The following is a 20229-nucleotide window of genomic DNA, read 5'->3' as shown; positions in this document are numbered from 1 at the left end:
GCAGTTTGTGTGTATGTGAGTATGTATATCTGTGTGTGTACCCAAAAACTTGTTTTAGCAATATCTTGTTAATTTGGAATAGGTTATTTTGATGTCTGAATCAACCGTGATGAAAATATTTTAGAAGTGAAAAACTGTCCTTGTGTTTTGATGGCTGCTGAATGCATTAAGTCCTTGCTATTCAGTATTTTTTTCCTTTACTAAAAATAGGGAAGGTATTTGACGTGAGGGTTGGTGAACTAGTGATATTCTTTTCATTAGTGTTGTATGGTTGCCAGGAAAATACTTGGTATGAAAAGATTGACTTTATTTTTATTATTTATACTGTATTATGACACAATCACTAAAATACAATATTGTCTTATATACGACCAAAATCAAAGACAATGCTTTCATTAAAAAAAAAAAAAAAAAAAGTCTGTAGCCTATTTTGGCCAAATTTAGGTCAAACATTTTTAATTATGGCAGTCTAATTTGCAATAGGCCGAACATACCAGAAGCAGGCATTTCTGAAAAAGCAGAGGGATGTGTGTAGCTGCACGTCGTTTGAAAGAAATTGTGTAGTTAATTTAGATGGGCTGCTGAAGCACTGGCTGAGTGAATTGAAATACTTCTTACTTCATTCTTGCAAAGAAGCACTGCAGCTAATAGAAATCCTGTAGCTTCTTCTATTTTGTATGTCTCTCTTATTTCCATCTGGCAGGTGATAGTCAGAGGGACCACAACTGCCCCAATTACATTTCTGACATAAAATGTTTTCTAGTTGACATCAATGGTTGCTTCTATTTTCCCTCCCAAGTATGGCCGTCAATACCGGTTGAAATAGGAGCTCATTGGCAAATAATCACAGGTTTGATCGGAGCTGAAAAAGATCTTACTTGAAAGATCTTACTTGACATTCCTTATGCCTTGGCAGTTTCTCTCTTAATTTTTTTTTAATTTCTTTTTTTCTTCAGCTCAGGTACCTGACAATGATGAGCAGTTTGTGCCAGACTATCAGACTGAAAGTTGTAAGTATAGTATGACTCATCTCTTGAATTTTTCTGTCTTTCTTGTTTCCTTCTTTCATTCTTTCTCTCTGGTTGGTTTCTACTTCCAGTGTCTGTTCTTGCATTATGTTGGTACCTTTCTAGCTTACAGTCATGAGATGATTATATTTGTCAAGTTGTGACATCAGCAGGGTCCCTATATGATCTGAGTAGAGCTCCAAAGAGTAGCCAAGGAAAACTGTTTTGATTAAAAGATGGTCCTATTCTCTGTATTTGGTTAATATCCTCGGAGAAGAAATAGGGTGCGATCCATGAACGTGCAAGTGTTTACTTACAATTTTTTTTGTTATGTTCACGAGAAAAAGACTAAATGCTGATGGGAGAAAGTCAGTAGTTAACATCCATGTGAGATTATTTATTGAATAACTTATACAAATGCATTGGCTCGTATTATTTTACATTCATGAACTTGCACTTGTTTTGATTTAGTTTTTACCTTCGTTTTCTGCTTCCTAGTTACAGTAAGACGCATGGACGGAGCCCTTGGCTTCTCTTAAGATCCCTTCCAGTATTTCTTTCCCTGAGCCTTGCTCTAGGGCCTGTCAGAGAATGCGTGAGTTGTGATTCACAGGATGCTCGCCTCCCAGGAATCCCCGAGTGAGCATTATGCTTGTACAAACATGGCTGCCTCGGGGGTTCCTTCTCTATTTATGCTTTGCCATTCTACCAACTAACTACAGCTGTTGACCTGAGGTGTAAATAGTAAAGAAAGGGGTATAAATGCCATCTTGATTATGAAACTGACCTGATACGTTTTCACTCATTAGTACCACTTAAAGCTCTAACTTGTTTCATTTTTTCCAGACCACTGACAGTTTCACAGGGGGCAGTATCAATAGCTACCAGAAATGCTCTCCACCTTACAATTTAGCAAACCCATATTCTCACACCTAATATCACACATCTCCTACAGATACCTCTGTTACTTTGAGAAACAGATGTCTGTAAGCCATGTTTTCCCCTTTTATGTTTGGTGTTTTCAATTTCCCAGGTGTCAGGAGTTGTGAGAGGTTATATCCATATCCTCTCCTGTGTTTTAGTTGAGCTCTATTACAGTTTTCTTTGCTTAATTGTGGTAAAATATACATAACAGAAAATTTACCATTTTAGCCATTTTATAAGTGGGCAGTTCAGTGTCACTCACGTTGTTATGCAAACATCGACACTGGCCACCTCCAGAACTTTCTCATCATCTCATACTGAAACTCTGTGCTTACTAAAAACTAACTCCCCACTGCCCCCAGCCCTTGGTAACTGGTCTTCTATCAGCTTAAGTTTTGATCTGAGAAGATAATTTTGTGTGCTGTTTAATGTCTGCATATAGTTATTAGAATACGATTTCAAGAAGCCTATTCAACAATGATATGGAACTAATTAGAGATTCTTAGAAATTCCCAGAAAGATGACATCTAAGGATGCTGGCTAGGCAAGGCCTGCCTTTCTTCTTTACAGTGTGGGAAGGGAATGGTCACACTTCTAGCATTGCTCTTTCTGGACATTTGAGTGTTTTCTAAAAGTTAAACCTGTCATCTGAGTGGGAGAAGTATTCTCCTTGAGTCATTTTACATCTGAAGAAATTGGTAATGCTTCCAATACTATACCAAATGCAAGGGTAAAATCACTACCAAAAAATACAAATGCGTTCCTTTTCTTTTTTTGATGTCTTTTCAGTTTTTCAAATTCTTGACTCTTTTGTGTCCTTGAACTCTTTCTTCTCTTGGTCCACAGTGGGGTGATTTTTTTCCTTTCCCTTTTTACTGCTTTGATAACTCCTCTTCACTCCACTCATCTTCCTGCCCTTCTGTTTCCCTAGGGTTCTGTCTGCAAGCCTTTCCTCTTATTTAACATGTGTCATCCCTGCAAAGTCCCGTAGAACTATCTGTGATGATGGAAGTAATCTGTATCTGAAGCATTTGGCATTATAGCCACTAAACACATTGCTCACTGAGCACATGAAGTATGGTTAATGAGACTGAAGATGGGAATTTTTTTGTTTAATTTTTATGACCTTAGATATGAATAGACATGTGGCTCTTGGCTGCGGTAGTGGTCAGCCCAGTTTTGTGTAGTGATGTCTCCCACATCATTATCTCTAGCGTGTGTGTCCCCTCTGCCCCTGTCTACTGGGCATCTTCACTGCTCCACCAACTCATCCTTGATGCTTGTGCCAAGTCAGAAAAATGCAACACATCCGGACTCAACCCTCCGCTCTTAGCTTGGCATTGACGTAAAACACTGTTACCCGTGGTGTTCCACAGACAGTTCCTGCTCAGCCAGGCCAGTGTGGAAATTATTGTTATAATTTTTCCTGATCAGCCTCTGTCGTCTGCTTCCCTTGCCTTTCCCAGTTGATGACATCACCATCCAAGCGGGAAATCTTTATCTTCAGTCCCTCCCAGTTCTTTACTGTACACTTTCAGTTGCTTGCCTTACCAAGTTGTTGATTCTGCCTTTCAAAAATCTCTTCATTTTGTGGTCTCTGCTTATCTCTGTTTCATGCTCTGGGTTCACATCCACATTCTGTCTTGACTGGTCTAGTGCATAAGCCTTTTGATTGGTGTTCTTGCCTTCAGTTTTCCCTCCTCCCAATGCATTCTCTGCAGTGGCATTAATACATAGCTGTCTGACCTTGTTAATTTTCTCCTTAAACTCCCTTCGGAGCAAAGTCTTCCAGAACATTATTCTACAATCTGGACCTCGACTTGCTGTGTCAGTTTTAACTTTTGACAGCCTAGCACCTGGTTCCTCCATATCTGCTGAGCTTGAGCCCTTCTAATTTTTCAGGTCTCGGAACAGATGAAGCTGTTTTAGGTCTCTCTGCATTTGTACATGTGGCTCATTTGGCTTTTTTAAACTTGTGCTTTTGCTCTGTGGTGGTGGCAGACCTCCTACTCCAGACTCCCCTCAGGCTTCACCGTGTTGAAGTCTTTCCTGACTTTGTCTTGCCATCCATACCCTGCAGAGTGAGACTCCACAGCACCTTGTAACATTTTAGATACATGTCTTTCTTCAGTAAGACTAAACTGTTGCAGGATTAGGAGCATATCTGTTTAGCAAATACAGCAGCACAGAAGATAAAGTGGTTACCCTAAACGTGATCTGCTTCTTAGGACTTTTTTCCTCCTAAGTCTTTTCAAAGTCTTAATTCCCTTCTTAAGGTAGAAATACATGATCATGCCTTAAAACAATAGATGTAATCTCATTTTGGAAAAAACATGCTAAAACCATGATTGTTTAGCCAAACATTTTCACAATGGTAAAGTTTTATTTGTCCTCAGTAGTGAATATTTACAGTTTAACAAGTGAGGTTCTGGGACTTGTGAATAAAACACCTAATTATGAAGGAGACCTCTAAACAAAGGTGAAAATAAATCTGAAATAGTCTAATGAAAAGGAAATGGAGATGTGCTTTATTTCACATTTTCATTGACATAAAAAACTATTGTTCACAAGATGGTGAACAGCTAATTTCGATATTCATTCATTGAGAACAGAACAAAGGAAAATTATTTAAAAAGAGAAATAGGGTATATGAATTAAATTCTAAGGATTTCTGGAGGCAGGAGATTATCAAATATTGGAACTGAAAGGTTAGATTGTCTGCTAAATGCCCTATACAAATGTTTGATTCTTCTCTGGGAATGCCTAGTGGAGTAGAGGCATCCTATCTCTAGGAATAGAAAGAAACCCCACCCCCTCTGTGTGGCCCATCTACAAATTCTATGGGGCCCTTTTTTCAAATGTAAATAACCAGATTTCCTTACCTACCTCAACCACATAAAATGCTTCTCTTTTTATTGCTTTAGCCCTTTGATAAATGTAGGTTAGGAGAATGAACAGCTAAAGTCTGCTCAACACTGGATTACAGAGCATACATTTGTCTGTAATGTGTAAATCTATGTAGAAAAGTAGAGAACAGAGCATTCAAACATGGTGAAAAATGAGATTAAACCATAATACTTGGGTTTTCCCTAAAAATATTCCCATTCTTTATTTTTACTTCTAAAACATGTCAATTGGAAATCCAGAATAGAAAGATCTATAGCTTGCTGCTGATCGTTTTGAAGGGTGCTGACTTTTGGAACACCTATGTAGACATCAAAAGCAAATGAAAAAAACAAAAACAAAAACAAAACAACTCCCTACAAGTCCATCCTGGGAAGTGAATGGAGGCTAAAAGAAAAGCTTACTTGGCTATCACAAATTGTTTATGACTTAGAAACAAATCTTTTCAGAACTCAGACACTCTGCTGAATAAAGCAGAATTACTTTAAGATATGCTTTAGTCCAGAGGAAGTAGAATTCTGTCTTTTCAGAAAAGAGAAAGAATATTTAGAACGTAGATTAGCCTTATCCTTCCAAATTAGATGCACATCTATATATAAACTGAATTTTTGTAGATTATGTGCTTTAAATTTATACATTAATAATCTTATATTTTAAACTACATACTTTACATTTTAGTTGTACCACTCATCTTTTGAAATCTATTGCATATCATTTTTTTCACTGCAATAATATAAGTTTTCTAACTAGTTTGCTTCCATTTGGTTATATTAGTTCCTTTCATTGTTTTCTCTAAGTGATTCACATGATAGATGGTGTTCTCATTTACATTTTACCTCTTCCCAGAACATTCCCAGGGGTATAACCAGGGTTATGCAAAAATTCCCAGCGGGATAGATCTTTGTAACTGTACTCCTTTCTCTTACACTCAAGAAAGAATAGTGGAATGGAATTCAGTTAGAATAGTGTCATTAAAGGAATAATAATAACCTTGACTCTGCTATGTTTGTGCATCACAGAGCAAATATTAAAAGCTTGCAAGTTTGTATACTTCAATTGAAATTTGTAATATGGCACTGGTGGCCCAACTGAAAAGAATCAGGACAAACCAGTGTGTGGGGTCTCAGCTGTTTAAAGCCTCTATTACGTGGGTGATACCTTGTTCAAATAAATAAAAGTCATAGCTATACTTCATTTTCTTACGAATTAAAAAATTAAAAAAAACACATAGTACTTTGGTCCTTTTTGCAGTTACATGGGGCCGGGGGAGGGAGGACCTTAACAGATTACTATTGCAAATCTTCTTTTTAAGAAACTGAAGCCAGAGAAGTGTATGCAGACCCTGACTGAATAATTTCTTTTAAATTAACACGTCCTTATCCTGGATAGGGAAGTTCCATGCATGTGTCATTTTTGTTTATTTTTTCTGCTTTTCTACTAAGCTATCTTTTTGCACTGTGTTCCTTTCTACACATAGAGTGAGTACTTTATACAAGTTTGCTTTTTTTTTTTTTTAAGTTTGCTTTTTATTACTAATTTTGAAACCTTTCTTGCCTGTTTCACTTTTTGGATATGACTGGCCAGGAAGACACTGTCTTTCATTCCTACAGTTTCTTTACCAGAAGGTGAGCATATATTCGGAGAGGAATTCCATTTCTGGGATTTGGGAACATGAATTTGTTACTGTGTTTTGTTTTCTTTAAAAAAAATTGAGGCATTTTTAAACATGCCACTATAGTCAGACTCAAACCATCCATTTCAAGGATGAGTAGCCTCCTGCCTTCCTCATCTTAGGTAGTATTGCTTGAGCTCTAAGCTGTGGCTAGCACTTGAAGATTCTGTTTCCTTTGTGTATTGTTTTTGTTGTTTCAGGTGTATTGGGCTTTTTTCTTTTTCTTTTTGTCTTTTTGAATATTTTATCAAAGCAGTATGTTCATAGAGTAGGGAAAAAAACCACAAATAAGATCGTTCCCCATTTTCCTTAGGCAACCTTTTTCTTTTCTCTTTTTTCTTTCTTTCTTTCTTTCTTTCTTTCTTTCTTTCTTTCTTTCTTTCTTTCTTTCTTTCTTTCTTTCTAATGCCTTTTCATTTATGCCACATGTTAAATAATATCCTTACACTGCAACTTCTTAATTTATCAGGTTTAGATTTTATCTTGCACCCCATTTGAGAAGATAAGCATTTGAAATGTGTTTTACTTAATATATTGAAAGTACTCAGATATGTAATTCTACAGAAGTCCAGTAATCTTATTCACACTTGGAAATGAACAAGCATAGTTTGGAAAGCTTGTTCAAATGCAGCTTCATGTTCCCTATCTTATGAGAGCTTGACTTTCAGGTGTGGAATTGGGTCCCCTAATTTCTAACGAGCTGTTAGAGGATTCTGATGTAGGCTTTCCACACAACACAGGGTCAGACATTTCGCTTAGTTGTCATTTACTTACTTGTGCAACAATGGCAGCGGTATCAGTCTTTTGCAATTAAGTTTAGGATGGGCTCTACTATTCATAAACATATACAATTCATGATGTGATACATGTAGTTTCTGGAAATTTTTATGTAAGTAATACACTGTCATTTTCTTATTTAAATACATCAGGAAATTAAAAATGAAGTCTGTAGAAAAATGATATTGTTAAAATAGCTCCTTAGTTTTTTTGTCTTTGCTAGAATTATTTGTATTTTCCAGTTCCGAAGATGACTTTCTACTTCTTTTCTCTTACATTTACCTTGAGACAGTCATTGCTCACTGTAGATCCTGGTCATAGTAGAATCAGTCCTAGTTTGTAAGGGATCTTCCCCTCTAGTTTATAAGGGATCAACCCCTTATAAGGGTTGGTTCCCATCAGAGAACCAACAGGTGGTGGCCCCACCCGGTTCCAGGTGCATCCACTAGGGATTCTCCTCATCAGACCATCTACTCTTCCATTGGTTGTGCACATCTGCATTATGCTTATCACAGTTTAGCGTCTGGTGACGACCTTGTCAGCAAAACAAGCAGTTTGGTGCTAGATTATTTCACCAAGAACGTATTTTTCAAATGAAAACCCAAAGCCAGTAGAAAAAAAGCTACATCTTATAAGAAATTTTGCCTTAGATAACCTAGAATCTATCAAGTTCAATAGAAGAAACAAACTCTAAATCATACACCTTGGACATGTCAGGTAACCTTTGTTTACCCTATTTTACTTATCTGTAAAATGACAAGGAAATAAATAATCTCTCCAGCCTGGAACACATTATGATTACGGCACTTTTTCCACATTCAAGGAAAAAAGAAGTGTTAGTATCTAATATGGTGAATGCTTGCTGAATATAAAAAAAAATGCTTGCTGAATGTGGTTTTAGAAAAACCACAATTAATGGAGAAATATGTGTAAATAGAGATTACTGTGACTATATACTTATAGCTAGAAATCTGCATCAGTTTTAATCAAGTCTGTTCTGATAGATTCTTTTCAAAATTTTTGGTTTTATCATCTCATTCTTCCTAAGGTAGATGGTTCAGAGTGAAAACCAAAAGACAAAGTAACACTCAACTCCCCACAAAACTGGAGTTTGTTGCTTTGTTATGGCTGAAAACTGAAATTATACATTTCACTTCCAAATTTTTAGCTTTTTCTTTCCTATTTTATATGTCCTCTTAAATTTGGCCTTTAGTTTAAACATTATCCTAGAAATTGACTTCAGTAATATGATCAAAGAAAGTATGCCAATAAATCCTTTCCATTTACTCTGCCTATAATTAGTAACAAATTATTTTAGGGCAAGTGATCTGTGCCATCTTTGGTTAAATTTTACTTAATATTAAATTAATATATCATTATGCAGTTACTGGGCTTATTAAGCTAAAAGCTTAAACAGTATTTGTTGGAAAGCTTACATAAAATATTATATTCTTTGTTCCAGTATTTTTAATATACATACATATACTTATGTATAGTAATGAATAAAAAGGAGCAAAAAACAACATTTATTAGTATTTGCAAATAAGGTCAAAGCAGTCATGAAAGTAAGTACATTTTTGGGTCGCCATTTCATAAAAAATGTAAATTTTATGGAGTCAGATATAAAGAAGAGATGATTTGAACTAAAGTAGTACATGTGGACCTTTATGTCATAACTGTGTGTTTAGTGTTTTTATGGGTTTTTATTTTTACCATTTTTTTCTACTCTCCCTCTTTTATAACATAAACATCTACTTAAGATGCACAGTATGTATTTGATTCTGTTATTGAATTTTCTCTTAATGATGGTTTGTACTGTGTAGCAGTAAGTAAAAATGGTTGATTTGATGTGGTTGACTTCCTTCTTTTTTGGTGCCAAAACCTGGGAACAAACCAGTGGTGGTTGTTTTTTAAAAATGTAACGAATTACACCCCCAACAAGCATTTCTTGCTCTTGACAGTAGGTGAGGATGATGTTAACTCAAGAACTCAGTTATTGACAGTATATCAGAAATGGCCAGATTGAAATCCGGTTTATATGATGCCTAATTAAACTTTCAGTTAGAAAAAGTACCTTTGTATAACTTTTGTGTAATGGTTTTATATGCATTCTGACTATTATTTAAATCTAAAGTTTAGCAAAGAAGTTCATTTTGCTGTACAGGCCATATTGTTAAACCTGTCAGAAGTTTGTTTCATAGTTAGCTCCTAGTTTTTGGCTTTACAGTTGTGTTAGGGGTGATTTTAGATCCCATAGAAGAGGCTTGAATTGTGATTGCTTCTTTATTTATGTCTTACTATAGGGAAATCTTTTTTTTGTTTTTTCTGTTTGCAAAATTGGAATGATTGTATTCTTACAAATGTGAGCCATATCCATTACTTTGGTTTTTATGATTTGGAATATGAATAATAAATCTTAATAGCATAACAATTCTTATTTTACTTACGAGATTTTAGTTTAAATTATTTTCTGATGCAAATGTCCATAGTTGTGTATTTTTTTTTTTAATTTTTTTTTTTAACGTTTATTTATTTTTGAGGCAGAGAGAGACAGAGCATTAATGGGGGAGGGGCAGAGAGAGAGGGAGACACAGAATCAGAAGCAGGCTCCAGGCTCTGAGCCACCAGCCCAGAGCCCGACGCGGGGCTCGAACTCACAGGCCGTGAGATCATGACCTGAGCTGAAGTCGGACGCTTAACCGACTGAGCCACCCAGGCGCCCCAGTTGTGTATTTTTATTGAGGATGTTAAGTAGGTTTATAAGACTCTAAAAATTTATTCACTTAATGAACATCTTTTGAGTGTATTATGTGTCATGTTCTGTCTAGGCACTGATAGTACAGTGGTGGACAAACAAGAAAAATACCTCTGCTCTCATGGAACTTGCATTCTAAACTGCATGCAACTGATAAATAAGGTTGTATTCGTCCCATGTCAAGGGATTGAAATTGTATAGGGGACAGTGTGAGTGAATAGTCATTGTGTATTTAGATGCTGATCTACAAAAAGTACTCTGCTCAAAGTTATGGCCATTAGATTTTCCAGTGGATTATTGTCAGTGTCTGTGTTTGTACCTCTTTTAGCCTATGCCTAAATTCCTGTGATAGTGACTAAGAAGATTATCTTATGTCTTTAAATGAGTCATGTACTCCACTGGCAATTATATATGCAGAATATTGACCTACCCTAATTAAAAAAATTTTTTTTGATGTTTATTTTTGAAAGGGAGAGGGGGGGTGAGGGGCAGAGAGAAAGGGAGACACAGAATCTGAAGGAGGCTCCAGGTTCCGAGCAGTCAGCACAGAGCCCGACGTGGGGCTTGAACTCACGAACCGTGTGATCATGAACTGATACGAAGTCGGATGCTTAACCGACTGAGCCACCCAGGTGCCCCAACCTACCCTAATTTTTGAGATCATACTCCTTCGTGAGTCATTTCATTCATGAATGCCATTTGTTCTTTGCTTATCTTAGTCATAATTAATGAATTCTGTGTGCTCATAAATGCTTTACATACATCTCAATTTTAATAATACTTAAGTTGGTTTATTGAGGATGGATCATGTCCTACACATCTTGGTATAATTCACATGTGGGTATTCAGTGAATTGAATGAATAGCTTCTTGGATATTTAGAATCTTAAAAAAATGCTTTAAACATATTTATGCACAGGTGGCTTAAGTCTTTTGAAATCTAATGTTAACTTATCTGCTTCTATTTTTCCACGTTTCATTTTTCTTAGAGGGATAATGGAAAGCCATTTGCCCTTAAGTGACATTATCAGTGATCAGTCCTGTTGTCAGATGAAAGCTCTCTAATAAATATTATTTGATGTTCAAATCTCACAATACAGTTTTCAGTATTCTCTACTTAACACAAACAACCTAGGGCATAAAATTTTCAAATACCTAAGGCATGAGGTGATTGAAATTATATAGGTCAGATCTCCAGCTCGTACTTGCATTGTCTGGGGAGATCTTCACCCTTCCTGAGGGCCAGTACTTAGCCCACTTGTAAAAGTTTCACAACCGCTACTACTCTTTTTTTCTTTTCTTTTTTTTTTTTTTTTGGTATCTTTTTTTTTTTTTTTTTTTTTTTTTTTTTACCGTGAGCTGTACACCCAACATGGGGCTTGAAATCATGACCCTTAGATTAAGAGTTGCCTGTTCCACTGACTGAGCCAGCCAGGTACCCTTAGAGACAGAAATCGTTGACCTGTCCTTTGTACACCAGCTGTTACTACTCTTAAAAACAATCTTCCATCACTAACGAAGAGTGTTCTTCATACCGGACATTGATGTTACTGTTACTGATATTGATAAAATTCTTCTTATCAAGGTAGAGAGAGACCAAGAGAACCTTTCCATAGGGGTTTGTCCTAAGAAAGATGTTCTGTGAACTTAGTTGAGCTCATAGCTATGGGAAAGGAAGACGGGAGGGCTTACTACTTAGGAACTCTTCTGCTTCTCATCTAGGCTGTAGACTTTGCCTTTTCCTGCCTCGAGGATTTTCTCTTACTTATCCAGCCAGAGTATTAGCATTGGTACTAGTCAGAGTAGTAGGGCTCATGGAATCACCTAAGTAGTAGTAAATATTCATGACAATCTCAGAGCTGCTGCTCGGCGAGACATTATAGATTAATGATACCCATCCTCTTGTTGTAAAGATAAAAACCTGAAGTCCAGAAAGGTTATTTTGTTCTGTGATTTTAAACAAGAAAGATCATATACCTTTGCTTGTGTGTTGGGAAAATGGCAAATAAGAATTTTACCAACCTAGATTCTTCCACTTACTGGTGACCTTTTCTTTGTCAAAGACTCAACTTGTCACACTGGAGTAGGAACTATTTTTCTCAACCATTTTCTTGTTAAAGAAGGTAATTTAAGCTTTGCTACCCCATTAGTAGAAATTTAATTTTGTTGTAAGAAGGAATAAATTCAGTTTGATATATCTTTATGCCAAGTTTTTGTTTATCTACTCTATCAGTTTTAATGTGTTTGTACACAATCACGGTTTACTGTTCTTTGGGTTTTTCACATTAATTATGATCAAGACCTAGAAGCCAATACCCAGTTCTGGATAAATTCTGATCAGAAAGAAATCTATCCCCCTTTCTCCACCTTTCCCCCTGAACCTTTTAATACTGATATTTAAGGCCCAAACGTAAGGTTTTCTTAGGGTTTCTTTCAGCCACAGATTAGCCAGCAAAAGTTCTGTCACATACTGTTAAGGCCGCTGGACTCGGGTAAAAATGGCTCATTCCTATCAAGATATATGTGTAATACTGAAGTGTTCACTTCAGTAGTGTTAGCTTTTCCTTTGAAATGGCAGTCATGCTGTGAAGTGAACTTTTACTGCTGTTTGAGGTTGTTTTTCTCCATCCTCATGGACACAACAGCCTTATTATGTTGATTTGATTTCACTCTGGTTCTTGGCACTGGGGTAGAATGTCAGGTGACACAGTTGCCTCAACTCACGGGTCTGCTGGGAAAGCCAAGTAACTGGATGTCATCGCTCTGTTTTTCTGGGTCTTTTGCCATACTGAGCCTCTCGACATTGTTTTCCACTAGGAAAATCAAGCCCTGTATTCCTTTCTGAAAGCTCTCCTTACATTCACTGTTTTATTGCAGATTAAAGGCCGGTACATTAGAAGGTTATCAGCTAATCAATACACTTCAGTCACCTCATCTTGTGATAAAGCTGTCCCATTGATCACAAAGGGAAAATTTAGGTCCTTGGCCTTTAAATGGCAATTTCTGAAGGTTTGGATAATGTGCTTATGGAATGTACAGACCTATCCGTTTATATATATTTAGAGGTAGTTATCTGAAGTACACATAAGGAGACCCACATATCCAAATGGCTCCTTCTGTGTTTTGTTTAAAATACTCCATTCTTACTTTTCTTAAATTGTTTTTTGTCAAATTCTAATCATCAGCAAATCTCCCGCCCCTACCCTCTTTCTCTCTAAATATATAAAAGCTTTTTTTTTTTTTTTTTTTTTTTTTGGTTAGGACTGGTTTTAAAATGCTTCCTAAACCCTTAATGCAAAATTACAATAATTGGAAGCATAGTAAAATACAAATGCTGTGATTATGAAATGAGAAAAAAATACTCTCATTTTGATATTAATTATATAGTTAAGTGGATAACAGTTTTAGCATCTAAAGATCTGGCATCTTTATTTTGGTAAAATGCAGCATGTTGTTTTGGTTAAGAACCAGAAAGCTTTTTTTTCCTCATAATGAAAAATAAGTTTAGACAACAAACATTCCAAGTGCCAGGTATTATGCACTCGGATATGCACTGTGGAATGAAAGATAAAAACAATAGTAGCAATAGCACCAATCTTTTTTATTTGCTTAGCAGTTTAGAGTTCATAGATCATTTTCACATCCGTCAACTAATTTGCTCTTTACAGTACCCTGGGACGGGAGCAGGGCAGACAAGGCTCATACAGGTTTAGTGCAATAACCAGAGTCCTACAAATAGTGAATGGCAGAACCAGGACTCACGTGACATTTGCTTTTGTGCACACGATAGCACACAGCAAACTGTGGCAACCACTCATTTATTGAAATGCTGTGACTCCACAAGTGAAAAAAAATCATGTAAATATTTTTGCCAAGTGCATGTGCACATATGTACAAGTCTATATGTTTGTATGATATAAATTCAGGAAAAATAAAACTGTTATAAAAATGTTTCTTATTTATAAGTGTCTTCTAATTTATAACGTAATGTACAAAATAACACATATATGGAAATTAAGGGTGGAGTAGACAGCCCTGTAAATTCCCTGTTACTCTATGAAAATCTTCATCCTCATGCTTTGAATTGTAGAAATGTGGTTAAGTTCTGTGTATACATAAGCCTTCAGTTTCAGGAATCCTGAATGTTTGCTTAACAAAATAATGGTGCTCTCAAAAGAGAATTTTTAAATTGTGTTTGGGACACTGTTTACTATAAAGTATCATATAATTAGGTCAGAGACATTTGCTACTAATATGCTGAAGTCAGCTGAACATCACATTTGGCATTTTGTCTGATAGTGCATTACATTTTAAATATCTGTTCATGCTCTTATATAGTATTAATGCTCAAAACACTAAAGTCATATAATATGAAGTGATGGCATTCTCTAGGGGGACTGAGAACAGTATACTGCATACGAGCAAGGTAATAGATCTTGGACCCCGGAGTTCAGATCTCTGCCATTTAATAGTATGTGACCTTGAATAAGCAACTTCACATCATTGTGCCTCAGTTCCTTCCACATAAAACAGGGATGATAACATTATCTTCCCCTAGAAAAACTTGCATACCACTCACAGCACACACATGCACACAAACACACACACACACACACACACACACAGATATGTATAACATTATGTGTGTTTATATGGAATATATTACACATGTATGTTTGGACATAAAAGGCAATGCTATAAGCTTTTATTCTATATATCTACAAATACATATGAAATAAAAAAAGTGTACAATTCATGTAATATTTGTGATGAAATGCATTCATTTTGATCAATTTACTTTTTTGTGTTATGTTGTTTTTTTTGTTTTTGCCATACTCAGAAATGATATCTATACCTACCAACTTATAGCCTGTCTCTATACACACTCTAAAATAATTGTAAGAACAGCTTGACCTTTTACCATTGATCACACTGCAGTTCAGTACCTATCCACAGTGACACTGTCAGAAGACACTCAGAAGTGTTTGTTCAAACCTTACTGTTGCTTTGACCATAAGGGATTTATAAGCAGAAAGTTGAGCTGAAAACATTTGGTACTTGTGATACTGGCCAGGTTATAAGATCAGTTAGCATCTTATGTTTAAGATTACGGGTTATGAATTCTGGTTGATCAAGGACACTTTAATTTGTGGGTCTAGCAAAATTGCCTGCGTCTTCAATGTTTTTGTTGATTTTGAAGTTCACGTATTCATTGAAAATTAAAAAAGTGTTTATTTTTCAATTAAGATGCAACCTTTACAATGCAAAGCAATAATAATTATAGTGTTCACTCAGCTTGAAGAAAAAAATTTCACCAGTTAAATAGCAATAATCAAGATGAGAACTATATTAGAAGGGTGCTAATTTTATGATCATCTCTTATTTAAATGATAAAAATGAATCCATGGGACCCTTGCTGTAAAATACCACTTGTGAAGAAATGATATTTGACTTTAGAGATGGCCTTCTGGAAGCCCATATAAAAGTAATTGGCTGATTAAATTGTGAATGACCCAAGATCATCTTTATAAAATAGCTTCTACCCCAATGAATCAAGCATTAGGCTGTGGTTGTGCTTCTACCAGACTAGATGTGTTTGACCCAAAGCATTTCATGAGTATTAGTGTACTCATTCTTAATGGTAACAAATCCTTATATTTTTAGCTTCCATGGAAAAGCAAAAGCTACAGGAAGGCAAATTCAAATTTAAGAGTTTCACCAATTGGCCTCCGCATGCTAAATGTAAGAAAAATAGATTCTAGCTGTACCTGAAAGAAATACTGGAATTACTCACCTTAGAGGATTATTCAGCCCTGAAGTAGAGATCTTCAAGTTGCTCTAATCTCACAAGGTGACCTGTTGGCTCTGGAGGCCAGCTCATATAGGTTCAGTGCTTAGTTCTACATTTTAGCATTTTTGTGAACTTGGGCCAATCACCTAACTTTATTGAGCCTCTTATGTAAAAGTTAGGGAAAGTAAATGGGTTGATGTAATGATTAAATGAGATATTTTATGTCAGAATTTTGGCACACGGGTTAATACTTGATAACTCAGTGGCTTTATAGAAGAAAGACATTGTCACTGTGTATTTAACGTATATCCTGTTTTGAGGCCAGAGGATTTCATAAGCTACAGTTTTCAAAATAGTAACACCAACAATACAGTTAAAACAAATTCAAAATGATTACATTTGATTGATCTAGTAGTAAAAGTGTTTGGTTTGCGATGTCATTTCCTCTACCTACCAATGCTGCTAATATATCTTCTCTAGATAGCTATAATGAATAAATTGTTCTCCAAAAAGTAAACATTAGCTTTCTTTCCATTTTGCTCCATTACCAGCCCAAAAGGAGGAAATGCTACAGTTGTGGAAGCATATACATTAAAAATTTGTGAAAGATCTCATTCTTTCTCTAGTTTGTATGGTAGATTGTCTATGCATAGTGTTCTCTAGGAAACACGCATGACTATTCATAACTCACAATTAGAAAAAATAATGGTTTAGCAGATCAAACGATTTTTAAGCCATGTTTTTTAGTTATTTTCCATTTTAGAAATTGTATAAATTACTTGTGTAGTTAAAATGCCAAGATAATAGACAAATATTTAAGTAATTTAAGTATTTATTGATTTAGGATACAGTTCTTATGCATTAATAAAAAACAAAAATGCCTTCCTGAGCCAAATAATCCCTGACTTTGAAAAGTATACTGGGAAGTTGGAGAAGAGAGGAGAACATGCTAGGGATAGTAAAGATACAGTAGAGTTGGGAGTTAACAGAGTAGCTAAGAGTGTAGGTTCTGACATGGCCCCTATCTACTATTTTCTAGCTGGGTGACTTTGGTGGGTCACTTAATCTCTGAATATTTCTGTCTCCTCGTTTTAGAGAGAGGCTCACTGTAGTGAGGACACCATAGATGTGGAACAAGGATAACATAGGTCAGGACATTTACAATTACTAACATCTCTGAATATCTCTTAATCTCTGAATATTTCTGTCTCCTCGTTTTAGAGAGAGGCTCACCGTAGGTAAGGACACCATAGATGTGGAACAAGGATAACATAGGTCAGGACATTTACAATTACTAACATCACTGTTACTACGTTATTAAGAATAAAAAACCCCTTGACTAAAGTTAAATGAATGTTACAGTGAATTCTATAGTTTTGTTCTGTTTTGTTTTCGTTTTTTAAGAGGTGAACATAGGTTGGAATAGTTGAGAATGGCTTCATGAAGAAAATGAAACATGTCCGGAATTGGAAACTCAGACCCATGAAATGTTATAAATGTAATGAACCTAGAGATAATCCACCCCGTATCTCTGTATTTGATGGATAATAATCACTAATATTTGCATAGTGCTCACTGTTCGGTGGATACTCTTAAGCCCTTTATTCCTTAATGTATCTAGTCTTCACCACAACAGCCTAATTTAGTAAGAACTATTATATGCAGGTTAAAAAAAAAAAAAAAAAAAATTGAGGCCCAGAGTAGTTAAAGGGATTGTTTCTTGTCACACAGCAACCAAGTTGCAGATCTGCCTCTGGAGTTTACACTCTCAACCACAACCCTACATTGTTAGAGGTCAAGCTGCCTGCCAAACATGAGTTGCTTAGGGCTAGACGGTTTGTCCAAGGTCACAGGAAGTTAGTGCCTGAGTTAGAAGTCATAGAAGTGGAACTTAATCCTCCTAGGTGTCTCAATGTTCAGTGTAGCTGTGCTTACCACACCTCCAGTGGCTCTGCACTTTTTATGTGATTGACCCAGTAATGAAGGGAGGACCCATTAGATGGGTTGAAGGCCAGGTGTTAGTTGCTGTGAACCAGGCAAGTGCCCTTCTCTGTCCCTCTAGAGAATGGCAGCAGCGTTTGGAGATAAGAGATGTGTGTTGGATAGTGGGGAAGATGAAGTTTGATAGGTCAGAGAAAGTCGAATTTTCTGGGTCAGCAAAATTAATCACATATATCTGGGGTTTATCTCAAGAACAAATGGGCCAGCCTGGAAATTCCTAAGCCTGAAATTTCTGATGACCCATTACTGAGGAGGAGAAAGTGGAGAGGAAAACGACAAAGGGGAATGAATATACAATTTTTTGGTGGGGGGAGTGGGGAAATGTGTTTGAGCGTATAGGCACACTGTAGTTTACTGTATTTAAAACAAATAACATACTATATAATGCATATGTATTGGAAAATTTATAATTATGTTAGTGTCAGCTAATGTAAGTAGTTTAAACAAATGTTCACTGGCCAAGAATTTATGTATGCATTGTAAGGGAAGACTCCTTTTAAATCATGCTTTATCTGATTTAATTTTTATCCCTGTGCACACCCTCAATTTACAAAGCTTCTATTAACTTCAAAGGGCAAGGAAGAGAATGCAAACCAGGCCTATTATGTTTGTGATCACACAGTTGTTTTGCAGGTGGTATCCATGTGTGTCTCCAAAGTTCGTTTCTATTTGCACACATGGAAGGAGAGCAGAAGGACTCTTTCATCTTCATATTTTTCTCGTTTCTTGGAACTATCAATTACAAAGGAGGACTGTATAAATCTTCTTTGTGTGTTTAAGTGCTAATGTAAGCTGTTGCATATATCATCTGGCTGCAGTATTTGACACACCTACTGGTCACCTTATACATGGAGTTACAGCAGACCCGTTGGCAGAGCTCACTGTTCTAAAGAATCAGATTGTATTTTAGAATGTACTATTAAAAGGAAACGTAAAAAAGATACCCATTCTACACATGACTTTCCTACACTGCGTTGTGTTGGTAAACCACTAAAGGGCTTGAAAGAATGCTGTTGTCATTGTTTATCATCCTCTTTGATCACTAAATTCTAGAAAAATGATTATTCCTGTATAACCTGTGACCTATAGCGGGCCTTGTAATATCTGTTCATTCACATGGGCATGCTTTTAACATCTAAGAGTCTCAAAAGGTTAAATTTAAATGGTGCTTTAGGTTGACATAGCAGTAAATATAGTTTTGACCGTTTAGAAGAAAGCAGTTAAACATGAGAATACATTAAGTGTATGGATACACCACCTCATTGAAGAATAAGGGTCCATTTATATATACCTTGCAGCTAAATTTTAAAAACCTGCAAGGATTAGTGAGTGTAATATTTATTTAGGTGAAATTTATGTGAAAATAAAAGCAAATATAGAATTTATGTCCTACTTAGTGCATCTGTACATCATGAGTAACATAAAGACTTGCATTGTGCAAAGATTACTATGCACATTTTGATGTTACCACAAAATGCTCTGCCCAAGACAGAAGCAAAAAGATTTGTAATCTTCAAATATTATTGCCTTCATGCTGCTGTTTTCTATTTCCGATAACACCTGTACAACACTGCTACCTAGTTACGCTCTATATTTTATGTTTAATGTGGTAATCTAATTTCCCCTTATTTGCAGTTAGCAAGTCAAAGTAAAAAAAAAAAAAATACATTGGAATGCTGCCATGGCACTATTGTTATGGAGCCAGATTTAGTAACTGGTGAGTTGTCTTGATTCTCATCAGACAGGGCTTAGTTCCTGAAGGATCACAATGATCTTATTATAAGGAGTTTCTCCTGTTATGTAGCCTCCAGAATGCTATTGTGGGATGGTGACGCGGAGAGGCTCCAGAGTTGGGTAAAAAAAAAAAAAAAAAAAAAAAAAAAAAAAGTATCTTTTGAACTACTATCTAGAAAGTTATATCAAAAACTCTATAAAGTATAATAAAAATTTAAGGATCATTTTGCACACATTTACGAAGGCTTTCTGGGTTACTGTAAATAGAGTGAAAGTTAAGGAAATGTCTTTCATTACAAATGTATAGAATTAGTGAACAGTGGCACAAAACTTGATTTTATGTTTTGAGCTATTCTAATAATTATATATTCCTAGGACATATCACCCAAGTCAAATTTTGTAACTTTAAATAAATGTTTTAACGTAAATTGGACTGCAGAGTAGAGAGGTTATCACCCAAGTCAAATTTTGTAACTTTAAATAAATGTTTTAACGTAAATTGGACTGCAGAGTAGAGAGGTTAGACTGATAAGTTCTATATCCATGATTAAAGTACTTCTTGATAACTGCTCCTTTGTGAAGGTGGACAAGAAGAGCAATCTCTTGAACTTCTTATGAAATACTGTAATCAGATTTGGTCCATTTGTGATTTGTAACACCAAACT

The 20229-nt window shown here is 35.8% G+C and overlaps 1 protein-coding gene across 11 annotated transcripts in view; it reads left to right on the top strand.

The window, feature by feature from the left end:
- ETV1 (ETS variant transcription factor 1) overlaps nt 1-20229 on the top strand; it is a 93079-nt gene that overhangs the window by 11539 nt on the left and 61311 nt on the right. For 9 of the 11 annotated variants that reach the window (XM_019443485.2, XM_019443481.2, XM_019443482.2 and 6 more), the window contains one exon: nt 957-1010. The exons of the other annotated variants lie outside the window; for them this stretch is intronic. In XM_019443485.2, coding sequence (XP_019299030.2) covers nt 957-1010 — 54 coding nt within the window. The remainder of the gene's footprint in view (nt 1-956; nt 1011-20229) is intronic. 11 annotated transcript variants of the gene reach the window in all.

The sequence above is a fragment of the Panthera pardus genome, unplaced genomic scaffold, assembly GCF_024362965.1.
Source record: "Panthera pardus isolate Hobbes unplaced genomic scaffold, ASM2436296v1 HiC_scaffold_8, whole genome shotgun sequence".
NCBI classification, from domain to species: domain Eukaryota; kingdom Metazoa; phylum Chordata; class Mammalia; order Carnivora; family Felidae; genus Panthera; species Panthera pardus.
This window is presented reverse-complemented; position numbering and strand designations above follow the sequence as displayed.